General features: G+C 38.4%; 1 protein-coding gene across 3 annotated transcripts in view; it reads right to left on the bottom strand.

Moving 5' to 3' along the window:
* Positions 1 to 22,320, bottom strand: part of XRCC2 (homolog of X-ray repair cross complementing 2 (XRCC2)) — a 448,851-nt gene that overhangs the window by 369,729 nt on the left and 56,802 nt on the right. For 2 of the 3 annotated variants that reach the window (XM_089446609.1, XM_089446608.1), the window contains one exon: positions 8,040 to 8,235. In XM_089446609.1, the coding sequence (XP_089302735.1) occupies positions 8,040 to 8,235 (196 nt within the window). The remainder of the gene's footprint in view (positions 1 to 8,039; positions 8,236 to 22,320) is intronic. The other variant, XM_089446610.1, reaches the window with a different exon arrangement.

Raw genomic sequence — 22,320 nt, 5'->3', positions numbered from 1 at the left:
ATGGGTTTTCCCCCTTGTGATGTAAAAAATATAAAAATCATGATGTAAAGTGCCTTGAAGGTTGGAAAAATAATTTATCCCCTCATAGTTTAATTAATTAAATTTTCTATCCAAAAAAATTAATTAAAATCCTAAGCCAGAAATTTAATTAATTCTAGGCCCTGGGTAAATTTAAATTCTCCAAAGGCGAAATTCGTCAGTCCTAAAAAATTAAATTTTAAGAGGTCCAGGGACTAAAGTAAATTAATTATTTTGATAAATTTTAAACCTTTGATCTCAGAGATTAAGTCAAAGTCAAAATTTTGGGGAAATTAACTCAAAAATTTAATTTTTGAGTTAATTAAAATGCATTTAATTAAAAATTTCGAATTTCCCCAAATATTTAAATATTTCGGCGAATGAGATTAAAAGAAATTTTAATCTTCATGTCGAGATTGCTTTGACGAGGATCACTCGAAATAACCGTTGGAGGATTTATCTTTAAATAGGAGGTCATTTGTCAATTGAACCATCAGATCTCTGAATCGTGTGCTAAGCAAAATGTTGTTGAGTAATCTTTTTCTAGATAATAAAAAAAGACTTTGGGATTAATTTCTGTTGGTGTTACTCTTCATGGGAATATTGTAAGATGTTTTATTTTCATGCACAAACTTCTTAAAACCATTGATGATAGCTTCTGAAGAGTGATTTGAGTACAGGTATCTTGCTCAGTCGCTGGGGTTTAAATAATAATTTAAATTTTGAAAATAATAGTAGGCTCTATTTGTCTAAATTTTATTATTATTTTCTCGCTCTATTTTGATGGCTGGATTGAGTTTTGCAGGGAAATCTTGATTTCTAGATCCTCAGGCGTTAGGGGAAGTTTTCAGTTGGACCAGCCAACTCTCAATCCGTGTTTTCTGAAGAGCCCAGCTAAATTAGCTTTGGGCTTATCATAAGATTTTATTGGTGATACACAACGGGTTTTAAGTTAAGCACCTTGTTTAAAATTTTAAAATTTAACTTTTTGTGTGGAAAATTGATAGATATGGTTGTTGAGAGCCTTATATTATCAGATCTAGGAGCGGAGTTGGACTCATACTCCTCAGAACCGATAGATCTAAAATTCTTGTAGATAGATCTGTAATTTTTTTATTTTTTTATTTTACTTGGATTTCTGGGGTTTTATTTATTTTTGTATATCTGGGTTCTGGGTGATTTTGTTTTTCGTTTTTGCAGGAATAAGTTGCAGATTTGAAAGAGAAGTTTAATTTGAAGCCAAATATAGGCCCTAGAGGGTAAGATCTGGCCTCAAAACCATTTTGCAGGGCCATTATTTTACTGTTAAAGGGTTTGAAAATTTTAAATCTGGAAATATTTATAAGGGTTTCAACGAAATCTGAAGCAAAAGGATTCAACATTTTAGTCAGAATTTCTAGGAATTTTCTAAGGTTTTTAGCTACTATTTTTTGTCATGTCTGCTGCTGTATTGAGCCTCCATTTTCTGCTGCGTTTTTCCCCTTTGGAAAATTTCGAAAACAATAAATAAAACAAACAAAAAAAGAAAAAATTGTTGTATGCGTTTTGGGGTTTCTGGAAAAATTCGAATTTCTTTTCTAACTGAGGTCTTCATTTCTTTTCTTCTGGTTGCCTGCGTTTTTCTTTTCTTGCATCCTCCTTCCTGTGTTTTCTGCTCCCTATTCCTGCACGCAGGCCCAACTCTTCCTTCTCTGCATGCTCCTCTCTCATTCCCTGCCAAATCGTCGCTCCTAAACCGCTTCCCCTCGCTGCTCGATTTTTTTTTGCTTTTGCGACCCTAACACCCATCTCCTCTCCTTCATCCCTTTTGTTGTCCCTTTTCCTCCTCACGCAGTGCTTCAGTTGCCTCTCCACATCCTTCTTGTTGTGTTGTCTGATCTCCTTCGAGCTTGTCTCCCTTCGTTGCCTGCAACAAACCCTACGCCTCTTCCATTGATTTTCGTTGTAGCTTCTCCCTTTATAGCTACTTGCCCTGCGTCCAAGCATCCCTCTCAAACTTCGTCAAGCATCCTTCCTCCATCGGCTGCTCCTTTTCCTCATTGTCGTCGCCCCTTCCTCCATCAGCTTCTCCTTTTCCTCATTGTCGTTGCCCCTTCCTCCCTCAAGCTGCTCTTTCTACCACCACACCTGCATACACAATCAACAAAACAATTCGATTTCATTTTACTTTGTTTTGTCTTTGCATTAGGGTTAGTTCTTCTTTTTCTTTCTTTTATAAAAAATCCGATTTCATTTTTAATTAAACTTTGGTTAGATTCATTTTAATTTAAAATTCGATTTTTTGTTTTGGTTGTTGTTTTTCGAAATTATTATTATTATTATTATTATTATTATTTTCATTTTTTATTTTAACTTATGATTTTGATTTTTTATTTTCATTTGAAAAACATTTAAAAAAATATTTTAAAAACATTAAACAAAACAAAACAAAAAATATAATAATAATAAAAATTTAAATTAAATTAAATTAAAAATTAAAAAATAAATAAAAAATAAAAAATAAAAAATTTGGTGACTTTGGAATTGAGAATGAAATAAATTAAAGGAGGACTTGCGCTTTCACATTAAAAAAATTTAATGTGGCCTATGGCCCATTAAAAATTTAATTTATTAACCCTTTGATTTGTTTTACTTTCGTCACATTAAAAATTTGATTTCTTCATTTACCACATTAAAGTAATTGCCTAAGGAATAATTAAAATTCTAATTTAAAGTTCCTTGGTGTCTTTGGTGTTAAGTGTAAAATTTTAATTTTTGTGATTTCTCTATTGTCAAGTGCAATTAATGTTTTAAACATCACATTGACTATAGGAGAAAGATAAATTCTTCTAGATTTGGGATTTAATTGCTAGAAGCTCTTGCATGATAAAGTTTTCATGATCGTCGTTTTTCCACATTTATAAATTTGCTCTGGATAACTTGTTTTATTTAGTCTATGGTTAATTCAATATAAAGGCACCAGTCTATAATCAATTTTATCTTGTGGTTGTGTCTTATTTTAATCTATCCATCCCAATTGATCAAGACTTATTCTAAATTCATCAAGTTGTTCATCCTTAAAATATCCTAGAGCCTGTGTTCCACAGACTATCTTCATCCATTCACCTTAGGGACTACCCCTCTTGGCTTTCTATCAGGATGCTCCCATATACTTGTAGAGTATGGATTCTGATAATAAAGAACACTCTCTGTTCTTCATTACTTTGCTTGTGAACAATTATCGCTTATATAATTGCATGCTTGACTCTGGTGCTTCCGCTTGTGTGATGACTAAGAGAGTCATAGAGCAGCTTAACTTAAGGATATCTAGACCGTACTATAACATATGTGCCATGGATTCGAAGAAAAATGAAGTTCACAGGTTGATTAAGGACTTACAAGTCCATCTGTTTGTCTACCCTGATATCATGATTTTCATGGACATAGTTGTGGTTGATGTGCCTCATGCTTGGGGTATGTTGTTGTCTAGGAAATGGGCCTCTGATTTAGGAGGAAGCATACAAATGAACTGGTCATATGCTATGATTCCTTCCTCTAATGGTCAAAGATATCTTAAGTTAAATAGAGAGCCTGAAAGGAGATTCCATGTGGAAGATCCTAAAAGTCCCCACAATGAAATCGTAAGTGAATAACCTAGCCTAGGGAATCATGCTATCCTATCTAATTCTATCATTCCCTTAGAGGTCAAGGTTGAAGAAAAAGTGGGTAATCTAAAAGATAAGGTTTGGTATTTATACTTTGATGGTGCAGCATCTAGGCATGGTAAAGGTGCAGGGATTGTCTTAAAATCTCCCCTTGGTCATATTTTCAAATTTGCCTATTGATTAGAATTTGAAGAGACCAACAATGTGGTTGAATATGAAGCCTTGTTGTTGGGTATTGAATTGGCAAAAGCTTTAAAAGTTAAATTGATAAGTATCAAGGGTGATTCAGATTTAGTTATCATGCAAATTAAAAATAAATTCACATGTAAAAATCAGAGATTAAAAAATTATAGGAATGTTGTGTGGGATACCATGGAGTATTTTGATGCCATTAACCTTGAAGCTATCCCAAGGGAGCAAAATAGTTTGGCCGATGAGTTCGCTATTGCTACTTCCACCATGCAATTATCTAATAATTTAATTGAAGATAAAACTAAGATGGAAATTGTTTTTAGACCCTCTGTCCCAGATAATTTTGAGCATTGGCAGGTCTTTGATGATGAAAGATAGATTATTTGCTTCTTAGACAATTTGGATGAGTTTCAGGGTTTTCAAGTAAATTATAAGGAGGATGGACCTAATATCGATGAAGATATTTTAAATCCTACTCCTCGGAATGTTGTTGCTCTTGAGCAACACTTTGATCGGCATGATGTTGTTAAAAAGAAAGAGGAAAATAAAATTGATCCTGGAGAGTTTGTTGAAGTAAACATTGGTACATCTAAAGATCCTAGAATTATTAAAATTGGTAAAGGTACTAATGAAGATGAAAGAAAGAAATTAATAAATTTACTTCACGAGTATAGGGATGTTTTAGCTTTTTCTTACGATGAATTAAAAGGCTATAGGGAAGATGTTATGGAACATACTATTCCCTTAAAGGATGAAAATGCTAAGCCATTTCGTCAGAAACTTAGACAAATAAATCCTAAATTGGCCCCCTTAGTCCAAAAGGAGCTCACAAAGATGCTTGTTGCTAGCATTATTGCTCAAACTAGGCATTCTACATGGTGCTCAAATTTGGTGATCGTTAGGAAAAAGAACGGTACAATCAGATTGTGTGTCGATTTCAGAAACCTTAATTTAGCTTGTAAAAAGGATAATTACCCTTTGCCTAATATGGAGACCATGTTGCAAAGAGTGATGGGATTCGGGATGATGTCATTGTTAGATGGTTTTTCCGGATATAATCAAGTCTGGGTAAAAAAGGAGGATCGACATAAAACAACTTTCACCACACCATGGGGAACATTTGAATACATAAGAATGCCTTTCGGTTTAACTAATGTTGGGGCTACTTTCCAAAGGGCTATGGACTATGCTTTTAAGGTTTAATTGGAAAATTCATTGAAATATATCAAGATGACCTTACTATTTTTTGTAAAAATTGTATTGATCATATAAGTCATCTTAGGCAAGTTTTTGACAAATGTAGGGAGTTTGGCATTTCATTAAATCTTGTTAAATCTATCTTTGGGGTAACTAAAGGGAAGTTACAGCCCTTACTCTAAGCATTGTCACGGTGCCTAGACACTTTGTTTGACAACAGTCTGATAGTCATCTAGGGTTACTGTTAGGTTCTTTTTGCATGCCTCAACCCTCAACCAGTGTTAGGGTTTTGGACCCTCTAGAGTCTTCTTGAAATTCTACACACAGCTCCACATGTTGAGTAATGGGGATTGACATAGCATCCACTTGATACCATGGTGGACAATAGGGTAGGTCAACTTGCAAGTGGCATAACTTCTACATACAAACTCCAATTGATATGATTTTTGTATCATTGGAAAGCTTCCGACATCATTTGATGCCAAAAACTAGCTCTAGAAGGTTCCAAATCCCAAATCATCAAATTGAGACCTGCCCTTAAAATGGGTCCTGCAAGCCAATTCCTCAAATTTTTTGACCCAAAAAGTACCTAGCTAGATGACAAATTATATAATGATCCATTCTAGATCAATTGTTGGGCACATTCTTCAAGCTTCTGATGTTTATTATGCTTATCGTTGATTCCTTATTCGAATTTAGTTTCAACAGTTAGAGCAAAGCTTGCAGTCTTACATATCGTCTAAGTATGATTGTCAAAGGAGTCTCACATTGTGCCTTGCAATGTTTGTATTATGCCTAAGGACAAAGGAAGATGCTTGGACTAATTGATGTTATGACTCAAGGCACATTCTTGCATCTAGGTGGGTGGTGGGATGTTTGGAGGATTCTACTCCTTGCCAAATCCTATTTTAGGACAAGGTGGTCATTGCTCAGCATTCTAGCTAAAACATAGCGGATTTTAAGTTGTGTGATATCATTTCTTCTCCCCACTTGTTTCAAGTATTTGGTCAACTAGGAGAGATGTTGTAGGCTTGGTAAATTAGCAATGGGAGGGCAATAAAGGTAGGTCGAATGTCCCTAGTAAGTCCATTTGGGACTGGCAGGTTCAAAGGTTTTGTGTTGTGGAGCCACTGTGCTTTCATGTCCACAAGTTGAACAAGAAAGACATTTTCTATTGGAGAGATTTGTGGAATACTTCTTCTCGTGGCTTGGAGTGACATTCTCTTGCTTAAGGGTTTGGGTTGACTACCCCTGACCTTCCTTTTATTATGGAGTTGAGAAGTCTTATCCTAGAGGGTGAGGTGTTCAAAATGAACATTGAGATGTCAAGGAAATTTTGGAGAGATTGGGGTTGGAGATTTGGTTGCACACTTCTCAAGTATAACTCTAAGCAATTGTATTCAGCGCTTCATCATTAACATCCTTTATCCTTATTCTCAATGCGAAATGGGTGTCCATTGATACCAATGATAGGTGGGTGTGTGACTTCAAAATGTGTGGTATGTTTGGCTTTCTTATGAGCTAAAAGATTTTGCTCGGTTGATGATCTATCAAGTGATTCCTTCTAAGCCTTGTCTAGCCAACAGTGGGCTTTTAGATGGGTTATGTTCGATTTTCCACCACTCGAAGATAGTGAAGCATATTTTTGGGGATTGTCCATTTGCCAAGCATTGCTAGAGTCAAGTTGAGGATAAGTATTCAACTCTCTTTCAAGATAACTTGTATTGTCATGCTTCAATGTCTAGAGATGGTTGGTTCCTTATCCGTACTACCTTCGTAGGGATATGGCAATGCTTGCAAATCTCAATTTACTTCTCCTTTGGAAAGTCCAGTGGAAGTTTGTTTTTGAGAATGAGCATAGCTCATTATCTAGCTTTTGCTCAGGATGTCCAATCTCTTGGCCCCACTACCTATTCTGATTTTCTTTCAACTTTAGTAGCTGTTCAAAAGAGGTTATATGTTCATTGTATATACCCTTTCACATTTTGCATCTCTACTTGTAAATTTTTTTGTTAATATAAGATGTATTTTTCAAAAAAAAAATAAAAACTATGTACATATGTTTCTAGAATGTTGTGGATGTACATTATTTGTCATAATAAGTGTTATATTTACAAATAAAACTTTTGTAACAATTGAACCCAAAAATAAACCTAGTAAGAGCAAGGGCTCATAACAAATATTATTCATCATTGGGCCTTTCATGTTATATTTTGTATTCAATGTGAACCTTTTATTTGATTTGTAAAGTTTTATTAATAGATACAAGTCAAGTTTTGTAGCCAACACAATACTTTAGGATGTCATTACTCAAGCCCACACTCAAATCCCATAAAGGCCATGTTGCACACTAAGAGTAAAAAAATGTAACAATGTTTATGAGACAGATGAGTAGAGTATGTAAAGCACTCTCATGGAATGCCTCACCTACATAGACATTAGAACCCATTTTTAAAACATCTATGGCACTGCAGATTTTCATAATTTTTAGTCCATAAGAACAAAACAGAACTTGAAAAACTTATTTCCAATTTTTTTGATCACAGAAACAACACATTAAAGCAAATTAATTAATTCTATGTTTGTTCTTCTTAAGGTTTGATAAAGCAAAATTGGTCTGAGGGGATGGTAATCATCATCATCAATGTTCATATTGGCGAAAATTAGCAATCCAACACAATTCATGCAATTATAATTTAACATGTACTATCCTATCAGGACATATTTCAACAGAAGAAAATAGGGAAAAGAGAAAATGAAATTGGCTATGAGACAAATTAGAGATCCATACATCCAATCCTTAATGCTCGATCTAAATAGTAAATAACATATTGTTACAGAGAATGCTAATATTACTTTAAATTTCATGCACTTATGCATGTACTTAATGTCTAGTCTAATATGAGGTAACTATCTAATCAAGGTCCATTTAAAATAATCAACAACAAAGATAATGATGAAATCAAATGAATCGAAATGCAAACTTACCACAAGCCCCATGAATTCGACAACATAGACAATGGGAAAGACGCAATATATCAAATCGGCAATCTAAGTCAAATAACATGACGACACCCTCAGACCCCCCATATCTCACACCTTTCCACTCTTTTGGCAAAATACAGTTCACAGCAGCCTGTATCATTAGAGTGAATCTTGATAAGGCCAAGCATGATTGGAAAACCTGACATGGAGTTATTGGCACATTTATTTCATACAAATATTACATTGAAGTAAAATTGTTTAAACAACACACACCACTAACCACTAACGGACACAATGTCACAGAACCATGTCTTGTATACTAGATTAGTCTCACAATATTTGAATATAATGTCTTCATTTTGTCTTGCAATCTAGATATAATATGTATTCAACTTGAAGATCTTAAAAATAGTTCTATGTTTAGATCACTTAGCATAATTCTTAAATGAGCAGTCCAAGGGATCTTTATTAGCTATTCTATATGATGCATTGTAAAATCAAACCATCTCGGTAAACCATGGCTCATTTCCTCCTTGGATGCATTTTCGTAATAGGACTTGACATTTAAATATTATGCATTCTTGGTATGTGGCAATACTAGGCTTTAACCCTGAATATGGCTAAAATCATCTATTGTGTTAAGATTTATTATGATGCCCTTCCAGCTAGATATTAAGTTAAAATTTTTGCCTATTGAACCATCACTTTGCCTGAAGAAGACAATCATTTTCAAATACTTTCTCTTTAAGTTGTTGTATAATGTGTGATGTACTAGAAAAGTAACCTCTAACAGATTACTCCCATAGAGATGGGAGTATATAATAATTTTAGTGGTTACCATGTAATTTTTATATTGTCTTCCAATATCATAATTATTCTATGCAAGACTTGGAACATTAGAAGACCTCTTAGAGAAATTCTCATGAAGAAATGCCATAGCTAGCTAGTATCTCATTATGAATGAGAGATAGAGATCTTGGAGATCTCAAAGGCCATTAAGAGTGAGATATCCTTGCACTTAATCATAAGGTGCCCAACATCTACTGATAAGGATTCAGGAGAAATATTGAGATGACAATTGAAAAAAATCCAAGAGACACAAAAAAGATCACTCTTTTGGCCAAATACAGTTCACAGTAGCATGTACTATTAGATTGAATCTTCACAAGGCCTAATCATACCGAGGCATGACTGGAAAACCTAACACACCACTAAGAACAACTGGACCAATATTAGAGAACCATGTGTTGTATACAAAATTAGTCTCACAACATTCGACTTGAAGATGTTAAAAATAGTTCTTTGTTTAATTAATTTGGCATAATACTTAAATGAGGACTCCAGGGATCTTAACAAGCTATTCTGTATGATGCATTCCAAAATCAAGCCATGTCATTAAAACATGGCTTGTTTGATGCCTTGGATGCATGTTTGTAATGAGATTTGACATTTAAATATCATGCAGTCCAAGTATGTGGCAATACTACGCTTTATCATCTGAATGTGGTTGACATCATTGTACTGAGTTAGGTTTTATGATGGCAATTTGTTAGGGTTTGCTATGATGCCTTTTCAGCCACATAATAAGTTTAAACTTTTGTCTATTGAACCACCTAGTACCAGCTTGTCTTAAGAAGATGCAATGATGTTAAATGTTACAACAAAATCCAGCCCCCTGATCTGTGAAAGTCCTGAGCACAAGGTGTTAGTCTGTGTAACTATGGAGGGCTACCCATTGTCAGCACAGTAGCACTTCCTCACTCTTTAGGTTGGTTACTCTACAACTCAAAGTGGGTGTCCCTAAGATAAACTAAGTCCGAATGGTTTGATGTTTTAATCAGTAAGGTTTGATTGGACTAAGTGACTTGTCTGAAATATTGTTGACACGATTCTCAAATTCATCTACAAAGGAGAGTTCCAAACTAGGTATCAATTCTTGTTATGATATGTAAATCTGGGCTACTTGACTTGTTTCAAATCTGAATATTGGTGATGACTTATTGTAATATCCCAAATAATTTTTTTGCTTCATTCAGAATTTATGTCGTTGATTTCAAAAACACATTTCACAAATTGAAACCATAATATTAATCGGCAAACAGGAAAATATGAACTGCAACTGAAAATTGACAGAATGCACATGCAGTAGAACTCAGCCTTATTTTATTAATATAGAAAATGCTGGTACAAAAACTGGAAATGGCTGAGGTGATGGCCTCAAAGATATCTGATACAACACTGAATCGGCCACCAAAATCTGAACTGAAAACAATAGCTGCAACCTGTGAATTCTGGATGAATTCACCAAGGGAAAAGTTGGGTGCTTGCCCACTCTCACTGGATCACCCGAGGGTTTCTGTCCTAGGGCTACTACTGAAGCTAGGAACTTTCAGTTCTCCAAACCTCTCCACAAGAAAGAAAACTCAACTCCAAGATGTCCCAAACGATCTCCTCCTCCTCCTTTTAAAGACTCCATAGACAGATTTCCAAGTCTCTAGAAGCATCTTATTTTGATTATTTTAATACTGTTCTAGAAACTCCTTTTTGACTCCATCTAAGTGACTTTTAATTTTATTTTATTTCACTAAGTCACTCTTGGTCATTTTTCTTCAATTAATAATTTTCCCCTCTTTTAATTTATTTAAGTGACTGATTAAAGTCACTTTTAACTTGGGAAAATGGTCAACCGCCTACCATACTCTCTCCAACCATTGGAAGTCATTTCTAAGCATCACATCCTGTAGATCTCATCGTTCCGGTTCCAACGAGCTATTAGACTAAGGTATTCCATCAAATATTCCTCCCAGAATGCTACCTCAAGTGTAATTAATTAAGTCAGGCCCAAAGAAGGGAAGGGTAGGGATGACAGGATTTGAACCTACGACATTTTGTACCCAAAACAAACACGCTACCAAGCTGCGCTACATCCCTTCTAATCATTAGACAATGTTATTTTATAGAATTCGAAATCTGTTTCCCACATTTTTCCACTTCCGCCTGTCAAATGGTCATGAAAATTGTTTTTGGCTGGAGACACATTGGCACTTGTAAGTAGGACGAATGGGACCGCTTATTGTTAGTTTTTGGTAGCATCGGTTGTGCTCTAGCCATGAAAATTGGTGGAGAGGCTAAGGCACGTGAGTTCTAAAGAACCCCGAAACCGTTTGGTGAAATTCCACCCGGATTGTATTTATTAAAATAATTAATATCTTTAATGGGGTTCCTAAGTCTAAACTTAGGAAAATTAAAGTATTAATGGATATTAATCAAAATATGGGTGAGGATGTTCTAGAAAGCGAATCAAGTCAAGTTTTAATCTTAATCGTTGATTAGAGACTTAATCTCAGTCGTTGAAATCTCAACGAGAAAAGTATAAGAAGGAGGCTTGGGGTTCATTTAGAAACACACACGGAGAGAACGAATTGATTTGGAGTTCGATTTCTAAGGCTAGGAAGCTAAGAAATTCGAACTAAGTGATCATTCTGCAGCAGAGGGGCAGGATAGTTCGGGAATACTAGACAGAGAGGTGGAGAGCCACTAGTGGAGGCAGCGCAGCAACTAGAAGGACTGACATTGGGCCAATCTAGGCCCACGCAGGCCTGACACAGAGCTAGAGAGGCCAGCGCAAAAGTGAGACTGCCCTCCACGCAAAAAGCTGGAAACTGTTGGGGAGCTACCAGAACAGCCATGAGAGATTGACGTAGAAGCTCCAGGAGGCAGAAGAGACAACGCAGAGCTGATGCAGAGCGCAGAGATAGCCGGGGTTAGCCAGTTTTGCTGTCGGATCAGCCGGAAGCCGCTGAGTGAAGTGAGGTAATCTCACTCAGTTTTCCGCCATTATATATTTTTCTCTGTCACTGGATTGTCGAGAGGGCAACCAGCATTGTATTCAGAACTACTACTTAATAATATAAAACCCTCAGAGTTGCTACACCGGTTTTCCTGCATTGGGTTTTTCTGGGGACTATTTTGTCCAAAAATAACGGTGTCCTATGTATCTTGTTCTTTGCTCAGTTTCTTGTTTCATGTAATCAAATTAAATTGGTGTAGGTTGCAGAAGTATTTTACTTCAGTATTATTCAGAAAATAACTTGATACTATATTAAAAACAAGTAGGAGAAGTAAATTCAGTTTTGCTGTCATAGGGGTTCCTTGAGTGTAGGAATTTTCACATGGTATCAGAGCGTTGATTTTGAAACAGGAAGTGCAGATCCAGTTCTAAGCAAAGAGGCCAATCGCTGATTTGGAAGCAATTCAAATTCCCTTGAAGGGATTGCGCAATCTTTGCTAGGAAAGCAGAGATTATGAGGAAATCTCTCTCTGAGAGAGTCGACAGAGAGGTACGATTTCCGGTTCGTGAGCTTGCAGAGGCAGAGGGAGTGATGCAGAGCCTCAGCATAGTGCTTGAAGGGCACAGTTTCTGCCGGGGTAGAAATCCGTCAGAAAAGAGCGAAGACACATAGAAGGGGAATTTTCTCCTCAAAGAACTTTTCTCGCCAAAAGTTCGAATTTCTCACTTGCTGAGTAGCAAACCAATGTTGAGTAGTGACTAGAGGATTCTATTCAACAGTTGGGTGAGATGGCATCACATGGGCTCAGAGATCAAGATAGGTTGGAAGGAGCTTCCAACTATGTCATATGGAAGACCAAAATCTTAGTTGTTTTGGAGGAGTACAATCTCAAAGCTTACGTCAAGAGTGTTGTGGTTGTTCCCGTCGACAATGATCAAAAGAAGAAGTACAAGGCCGAGCAAGGAAAGGTGAAGAGTTTCATACTCGATGGAGTTCGAGATCATGTGGTCTCACACTAGCAGGACAAAGATATAGTCCGAGAGATGTGGGAAGCTTTGTCTTCACTGTATGAAGGTTCTTCCGAATAGCGGAAGATGTACTTAGAACAAAAGTTGCAGTGGACGTTAATGAAAAAGGGAGAAAGGGTTAACTCCTATATTCAACATCTTCAGGACACCAGAGACCAGCTTACTGCAGTGGGGTCTACTCCTCAGTCTACCGCAATGGTAAGGACAACCCTGAATGGAGTCTCGGATGAATGGCAAGTCTTCATCCAAAGTATATTGGGTAGGGAAAGCTACCTTCATGGGAGGAGATGTGGGCAGCCCTTCAACAGAAGAATTAAGCAAGGATCTGGTTAAGGTCAACCTCAATGGCAGTAGTGGGAGTGGCATCAATGTTTCAAAACTCCGACTCTGACTCGGTATCGACTCAGCCGGCTCGATTTCAGTGACTCGGTCGTTGTACAAAATACATGAAATATTTTTTTATTTATAAAAAACATAATTTTAAAGATTTTCATTCACACAGCATTAGAATATAGATAGAAGACAACATATGATCAAAGTAGGCTCATGAATATATCCATTATATCAAAATGGCACCCAGTGCATTGTCCAATACATACATGATGATGATATAGAGATCAAAACAAAAACACATAACCAAGGAGGCTAGAAATGGCCTCTACAACAAAAGTAAGTTGTGACTAGTACTACTGGCTAGTGGCTATTGCTAGAGGAGCCAAGATCATCTGGATCAACCATTGGTAGCATATCTACATGCTTCATAGTTTGTAACTCATTTTTAATCTTGTACCCTCATCAATCATCTTAGACCATCTCACCAAGATGGATATTAATAGATGTATTCATGAGAAGAACTACAAAAGCAATTTGTATGTGACACGGATCAAGATATAGGATCCCTAACGCCAAAACTTCTACATCCACATCTACATGCAATCATGACAGACCCATCTACACCCCATAGAATATTTTGTGGCTATTCTCTAGTTTTAGGATCCCTTGGGGCAACTTCAAGTTTGTTCCCATCAACTTTGTAATATGTATAAAGATAAACTACCATCTTCCAAGAGAGAATTGCACCTATAAACATTCTAACTAGGATCACATGTCTGATCAGCATTTCAATTTCATGTGCCCTCTTTATTACATGGTTCTCAGATAGTATCATTGTTTACTTAGAAATTCACATTGTTCCTTGAGGAATTTTATACAATGAAGGCAACAGATGTCTTGCTCCATTCTTACAGGAGATTTCATGTTCTTTGGCAAAAAGTTCACAACATTAGATCCTATCAAATTGCCAACGACTCATCACTTTCTATTTTCAAGCACTAAACGATTCATGCCACAAGAATCCGTGTGAACAAGTAAACAACCTATGAAAACAGTAAGCTAATGTGGAATTCATATGTCCACCAGCTTTTAACACAAATCTCTTCAACAAAAAGCAAGTAAAAAAATCGTTTTTTTTTAGTTTTCGAGCCACTGTCACCGAGCCGGCCGAGTAGGCTCGGACTCGGCCGAGCTAGTTGGGTTATTACCGAGCCAACCGAGTTGTCTAGGCCAGCTCGATAATAACCCGGCCGGCCGAACCGGTTTGATGGCCGAGTCGACCCGGTGAGGGCTTGACTCAGACCAACTCAGACGAATCGGTTCTGAGTCGGCCGATTCTTAAAACAGTGAGGGCACGAAGACTAAGGAGGAGGAGGAGAACGCAGCTCTAGCATCAAAGGGACAGCAGAAGCATAAGCAGAGGAAAGACATTTCGAAGGTGAAATGTTTCAGATGTGGCGAGATGGACCGCTTTGCATCTCAGTGTCCTTTGAAGCAAAAGGATAAGGATGAGAAACATGATCCTAAGGCTTCCCCAACAAAAATTGACGAAGATGAGTTTGCCATGAGTGCCCACGCATCTCCATGAGGGAAATGGGGTGATATAGAACTGTAGTTGGGAGGACTACATGTGGGCAGGATCCTTGAGGAGTCCACCTCTTGGATCAATTCCTTGCTACGTGAGCCTGAGATTCAGCGGTAGCAAGATGGACTCAGTGTCAGATGATGCAGTGGATTGTTTGGAGAGACAGATGCAGTAGCCTGAGACCAAAGACTGATCAGCGCAGAGCAAGGTTGGCAGCAATGCAAGTGGCACAATGCAGAAGTCAGCAATAGCGCAGAAGATTCAGAGGGTCAGAGACTAGTAGCAGTCAAATTCCAACATTCACATGGTATTATGCTGAACACAGTTAGTTCAGAAATTTTGGATGCTTTTTCGTTGCTGAGCAGTAGCAATTGGAAAATGACGCAATGCAAAGCTAGCAGTGGCAGTGTTAGCAGCAGATGCAGAGGGAGTTGTAGTACATATGCAGCAATGGTAGTGGCAATGTTAGCAGCAGATGCGGAGGGAGTTGTAGTATAGATGCAACAGTGGCAGTGGCAGTGTCATGGGCAGCAATATAGTAGCAGCAGCAGCACAATGTTGGTGGTAGAAACAGTGCGGAAAGGGATGCTTCAGAGACAGAGCAGCATGCAGTTGGACATTGTTGCTAGAGCACTTTCCTCGCTAAGAGGGTGTTAAGTTTTGGTAGCATCGGATGTGCTCTAGCCATGAAAATTGGTGGAGAGGCTAAGGCAAATGAGTCTTAAAGAACCCAGAAACCGTTTTGTGAAATTCCACCCGGATTGTATTTTATTAAAATAATTGATATTTTTAATGGGGTTCCTAAGTCTAAACTTAGGAAAATTAAAGTATTAATGGGTATTAATCAAAATATGGGTGAGAATGTTCTAGAAAGCGAATCAAGTCAAGTTTTAATCTTAGCCAATGATTAGAGACTTAATCTCAGTCGTTGAAGTCTCAACAAGAAAAGTATAAGGAGGCTTGGGATTCATTTAGAAACACACACGGAGAGAACGCATTGATCTAGAGTTCGATTTCTAGGGCTAGGAAGCTGAGAAATTTGAACTGAGTGATCATTCTACAGCAGAGGGGCAAGAATAGTTCGAGAATACTGGACAGAGAGGCAGAGAGCCACTAGTGGAGGCAGCGCATCAACTAGAAGGACTGACATTGGGCCCACGCAGGCCTAACGCTGAGACAGAAAGGCCAGCGCAGAAATGAGACTGCCCTCCACGCAGAAAACCGGAAATCGTCGAGGAGCTGCCGAAACAGCGGGGAGAGGTCGATGCAGAAGCTCCAGGAGGCAGAAGAGACAACGCAGAGCTGATGCAGAGCCTATAACGCTGACGCAAGGCCTATGTAGTGCCAGTGCAAAGATAGTCGGGGTTAGCCAGTTCTGCTTCCAAATCAGTCGGAAACTGTCAGGTGAAGTGAGGTAATCTCACTCAATTTTCCGCCATTATACATTTTTCTCTGTCACTGGATTGCCGGGAGGGCAACCAGCATTGTATTCAGAACTATTGCTTAATAATATAAAACCCTCAGAGCTGTTGCACCGTTTTCCCGCATTGGGTTTTTCCGAGGACTATTTTGTCCAAAAATAACAGTGTCCTATGTATCTTGTTCTTTGCTCAATTTCTTGTTTCATGTAATCAAATTAAATTGGTGTAGGCTGCAGAAGTAATTTACTTCAGTATTATTCAGAAAATAACTTGATAATGTATATTAAAATCAAGTAGGAGAAGTAAATTCAGTTTTGCTGCAATAGGGGTTCCTTGAGTGTAGGAATTTTCACACTTATTTGGTCCCATCACTTATTTGACCTTATAATCATTCCTTGTAATATGGATAAACATTTCATTGATTAAGTAAGGTACTCGTTCTATGATAATTCCTAACCTACTCCCTATCCTACCCTCTATTTTGGTGCCTTTAGTCGGCTTATTACTTCCGGCAATTACAATGATTCTTTCTCATCTGTATATTCAAAATGACGAGATTTTATGAATCTAAACAAATCAGATTTAAGAAATGGGTTTGGATCTTTCAATTGCAGAACAGATAGGATATCTATATCTATTTTAGATGATATAAGATAGAACTCTTATAGACACAAAATAGGTCTAGATATCCAATTTATATATCTATATATATATGAAAAAGAATAGATATCCAAATTCTATTATATATATTATATCTGTATATATATATATATATATATATATATATATATATATATATGAATACGGATATCTATTCATATTCATAATGACTATGTTTTTTGAAAGTTGTCGGAATGCAACAGAACGAAAGGCAAATTGTGCAGATGATGGTATATGCCAAGCGAATGCCATCGGATCCCATAAAAATCCCTCAAAACTCCTTCGAGACCCTTGATGACATAATCTTGCTCCTACGAGCTAGCCATCACATACCCTGGAAACCCATCCTGTTTGTATTATAGAGGAAAATAAAAATGGGGATATGACAGATGCTCCTGCCCCAAGATTTCTTGCCCTCAAGAAATCTATATCTGTCCACTGCAAAGGGATCTGTAAATTGATACCAGGATCCCAAATGAACCAATGTACCACGCCATGCCTCCGAACTAACCAAACATGAATGGGTCCTGTTACCGCTCAATCTAGCAGGGGTCCTACGAGGGGTTCCAAAGGGGCAACTACTAGACCAAGTGGCAACAATGGGACAAAGACCCACTATCACCTCAGTTAGTGTCCCCTGCTCTTTACAGACTTTCGTCGATGGGAAGAGTCCCGATATATGGGAAATCACTAAGAATGATATATCAATGTTTTCAAGAGCCCATTCATAGGAGAGACTCAGATGCTAGAGCTTACTTGCTCAAGAAGCAAGGTATATTGCTCTCCAAGAAAGGCTTAAAGGGAAGCCTAGATCTATGGATGAGGGATAATCTTTGATAACCGAGGCGCTAGACCTAAGATTCCTTGGAGAAGAGGGTTTCTACGAAGATCCTTGTGAAATTAGAGTGATAAAGGATGTGGGACCACAAAGAATCCCAAGTGTACCCAAACAAGTTCAAGGGCTTAGGGTGAAACTTCAAACAAAAGGTTTTGACCAAGTAAGGGAGGAGAAGAGGATCAAAGAAATTAGATTTAACTTGACTTTTTGATGCAATGATCCTTAATGAAGCCACTAACCAAGGAAAACTAGGTTCGAAATTGGAGTTGGAGCTAGGGCATAGGATATCTCGAGATATAGCCACGGGATTTCGTTAAAACCTGGAGGGCACCTAGAGAAAACCCTAGCGCAGTAGTGGGCCAACTCGCACTTTAAAGGAGCTCCCTAATGCAATGCACACTAGGCCCTAGAGAACCTCTAGGGTTAGGGCTTGGAGAGAGGAGAGGAGGTGAAAAGGATATTCGTTTAGGTGATCACCAAGGATTGATTAGTGCCTAGTCTATTGGGAGAATGGAGTCACTTGTACCTTCAAAATTTGGAGTTCTTTTACCCAATCAAGGAGTCCTAAGGAAACTTCGCATAACCCTAGAGGCAGCTTCAAGGTTACCAAAGGAATTTATACTTCTTATCCCAACAATTTGATGACTTCTCAAGGCAATTATGAAGATAATATACCCCTAGGAATATTCATTCACTACACCAAAACATGTAATATATGCAATACCCTAAGAAACCCAAAATTTGACAAATTCACATTACTTAGGTTAGGATTTCATATTTCATGAGCGAAAATTCCATACACTAGACATGTAAACAAGAGAGAAAGATAAACCATGAAAAGAAGCACTTACAAGTATAGCAAGTATATCCAATCATCAAAGAGAGAGAAAATCGAAGCTCCAAGACCAAGAAAAGTTATCCAAACATCGAAATGCATCAAGATCTATCCAATTTGTCCATCAATAGCTATAGCGAAATTCTCAAGAAGAGAGAGATACAAATCCAAGTGATGATGAGAATCAAATGATCCTCTGATCAATATATATCATCCTCTAAGGGTTTGATTTGCCTAATTAGGCCTAATGATGCCCCAACTAATAAAATAATGTACAAAATAACATTACTTGGTGACAAGCCCACCAAGATAGCTCCATAACATGAAAATAAGCCTCTTAAGAGGGCCCAAATGATAGATACAATAAGTCGAAGGGCCATTGAAAGGCCAAATGGAGTCCAACATGTGCCAAATGAGTGGAAGGGCTCCAACTATAGTGATAAAGGGGGTGGCCCCTTGATCTCCAAGCAAATGACCTGTGGTGCTCCCAAGTGGTTGTGGGGGCACAAAAACATCCTCATGGGACTCCAAGTGGATCGAACAAGCTTGTATTCCATCTGTAAGGTGTTGAACAACGATGCAAACCATCCCTTTGTCTCCCATGGTGAGACACAACCTCATCTGGGCCTTGGATCAACTGCCAAATGTGTGGTGCAAGTGTGTAGCCAGCTGGGCAAGGTGGTCCAAGTGCATCATCATCATCAAATAGGTGGAACATGTGCAAGCAATGGATAGTACTAAAGGATCATGTGGCATGGCTATCTGCTTCCTGCTATAGTGGAGGGCCATGGCTCTCAAGGCACACCCTACATGTAACAGCCTTGGTTAAAAAATCCATATGTAAAAATATATAAGACCACGGTCATGGGACACGTATTCCAAGCTTAATGGTGGGAAAAACATCCTAGTGGGTGTTCATTTCGGTTATTATGGCTAAAGGAAATTGGCAAAGGCAATGGCTAAGGCATTTGGAAAGGCAAAATGACATTTTTGACACATTTATTTATGAAAATAATGGAAATTAGGAGAAAAGGAAGGTGAAAGGTCACAAGTTGCATGTGAGGAGGAAATTGAAGGAAAATAATGGAAAATGAAGAAAATAGAGGCCTCATTGATAAAAAGGCTTTTGAGGATCAATTAGCAAGCTTTTGCTCAAACCTTTTGTCAGTTCAGTTTTGGAGCTCTCTCATTATTCTCTCTCTCACTCACTCTTGGACACTTAGAGTTTTCTTGGAGCACTTTGGCATTGGATCAAGAAAGGCAAAGAAGGCAAGAGGAAGGAAGGAGCAAGCAAGGAAGAGCAGGATCAAGTAGCTACAACAAGATTCTTTGCAAGTATCAATTTGCATGTGTATTTTCCTTGCTAGATTTGGCATGCATGGTATTGCATGTGGTTCTTTGTTGTCATGGCATGGGTTTTGCCAGGTGTGACAGTGTTTTCAGCCTAGCCTTGCCATTTTTGGATAGCCATGGTGTGATGGGGTTCTCATGTTTTGGTTGAGTTGGATTGTCGGATGGATTCGAAGCTAAGTGAGGTGGATCTCCGAAAGAAAGAACACATGGCCTAGTGATCCCTGAACCGGACTGTGGATTGCGGTAAAGCCACTGGCCTAGTGACCCATGAACTGAACTTTGGATTGCGGTAAAGCCAAGTATTGTGTGCCTCAGTGCTGAGGCACACAATACTTGGCTTTATCGCAACCCACAGTCTGGTTCATGGGTCACTAAGCCAGTGGCTTTACCGCAATCCACAGTCTGTTCCAGGGATCACTAGGCCATGTGTTCGGTGCCGAGGGCATAGGAATCCTCGACCGGTTAATGGCGGGATATATGGTAAAGCCTAGAGGTGGTTGCCCTTGATTAGGCCTAGGAATCCTTGTCGGTGAATGTTGGGATATATGATAAAGCTTAGAGGGTGGAGTCTCAATTTAGGGCCTAGTGATCTAGTGTGGATTGTGGTAAATCCTGAAAGACTAGGAGATAGGAAAATTCCTCACATTATAGGTGGAGAAATCCGATGGCATCAATGCTTGTTTTGGCCCAGTGATCTGGTGGAGATCATGGTAAAGCCTGTTATTACATGTTTATTGTTTTGGCCTAGTAATCCGGTGTGGATTGCGGTAAAGTCTGGTTTCTATGATGAGGATGAGGTGGTTTAGCCTTGGGATGCCCTGGTTGGTTTTTTTGGTTTGAGTCCCACATTCATGCTTGGAATATGGCATGGGGGTGATTGGCTAAAGAGAGATTTGGCTCAGCCATTCTATGGTCGGGTGGAACACGGTGGTCCCATACCAGGTTGGCTTTTGCATTCATTAATAAGAGGTTCTTTCCTTGGTATCTTATGTGTAAATGTACTGGTTTATATGTGGATTCTATTGCTGATGTATCCTTGATATTTTTGTTGTTATTATGTTGGTTATAAGCATGTATTATGACAATGATGATGTATGGCTCTCCTCATGTTTTGATTTGTAAATGAATGAACAATCTATCTATGACCTAATAGATGAAATTGCAACTAATGTGATAAGGAAACAATGCCTCATAGTGAATCTCAGATAAGTATAAGACCCCTATGCTCAGCTCTGTTGTTAAGACCTATAGATTTCATATTTGTGATATGTTTGACGAACTCCCAGTCATGGCTAGCAGGGGTCCAGTCTAGTCCTTGTCAATGTTTTTGCATATGTATCATTGTTTTGTTGTATAAATTCATCTCTAAAAGTGTCATTGAATTTTGGGCAGTGACCTAGGATCTGGACCTGGAAAAGTGGCACAAATCCCAAAGTCATAGGCACAGGTCTGGGTAGAAAAGTCCCCAAACGCACACATGCCTTGTTGTGTGAGCGTCTGGAGCCTCCCAGACACACCCTTGTCCATATCAAGGGAGCGTTCCAGGGTTTGATGCACTAAAGCTTCAGTTGGTCTCAAGGGCTGGTTACCTGAGTGGTTGGGAATCGGGATGGCTCCTGAGAGTTTTGTTGCTGATTTGGAAGGTTTGTGTGGTGCGTTTCCGTCGATTCCACTTCCTTAAGGTCACCTAGGAGGTTGAATCCCATTATAGTGGCCTCTCGTCGCATATTTACCTCGGTTGGTCGGTTACTTGGGTAGATGAGGGATGAGAGTGTTACACTACAAATTCAAATATAACTCTCTCGAGGGCATTGGACCTTGTATAGGGAGACCAAACCCCAAGATGAAGACCCACCTACAATCCTGTATAAGATCCATTGTGTTTCCTCACCTTCCATTACAACAAATCATCAGTGTAATTGAGCAAATGAGCTTACAAACCATGGAATCAAGTGGACACTTCATAGTGGCATGCCCTTGCATAATGGGTATTAGAGTGTACAAGTGTCTCCAAGTTCAAGAAGGAGGTTAACCAAGGACCCTATTAAGTGGTTTCAACCTCTAAGGGAGTGAGAGGTCCATGGTACATCCCTCAAGTGATAGGTGTCATGTGATATAATGATGGAACGGAATGGGCGCATCATGGGAAGGCTCCAAGCCACATGCCACAGTACAAGGGTGGCTATGATAAGGGAAGCCCACACTTGGGTATATATATGTAGGAGGGAGAAATCATGGTACATGAGTCACCCCAGCCTTCGTTTTTCCACCCTTCTTCATATGCCTTTTGTCGTTTATTGATTTTTCTTTTTATAACTACTCAGGGCTCTAGGGGATGAGAGCATGATGTGAATGATATAGTAGTGAATATCCCTTAAAAGTTGGGCCATTCATCGCCCACTAGGGGTTGGGACAATCATGGGTTCCTTAATGATGTAGG

Source organism: Pinus tabuliformis, chromosome X, assembly GCF_031772625.1.
Source record: "Pinus tabuliformis cultivar Carrire ecotype Pingquan chromosome X, CPIR1, whole genome shotgun sequence".
Taxonomy (NCBI): domain Eukaryota; kingdom Viridiplantae; phylum Streptophyta; class Pinopsida; order Pinales; family Pinaceae; genus Pinus; species Pinus tabuliformis.
This window is presented reverse-complemented; position numbering and strand designations above follow the sequence as displayed.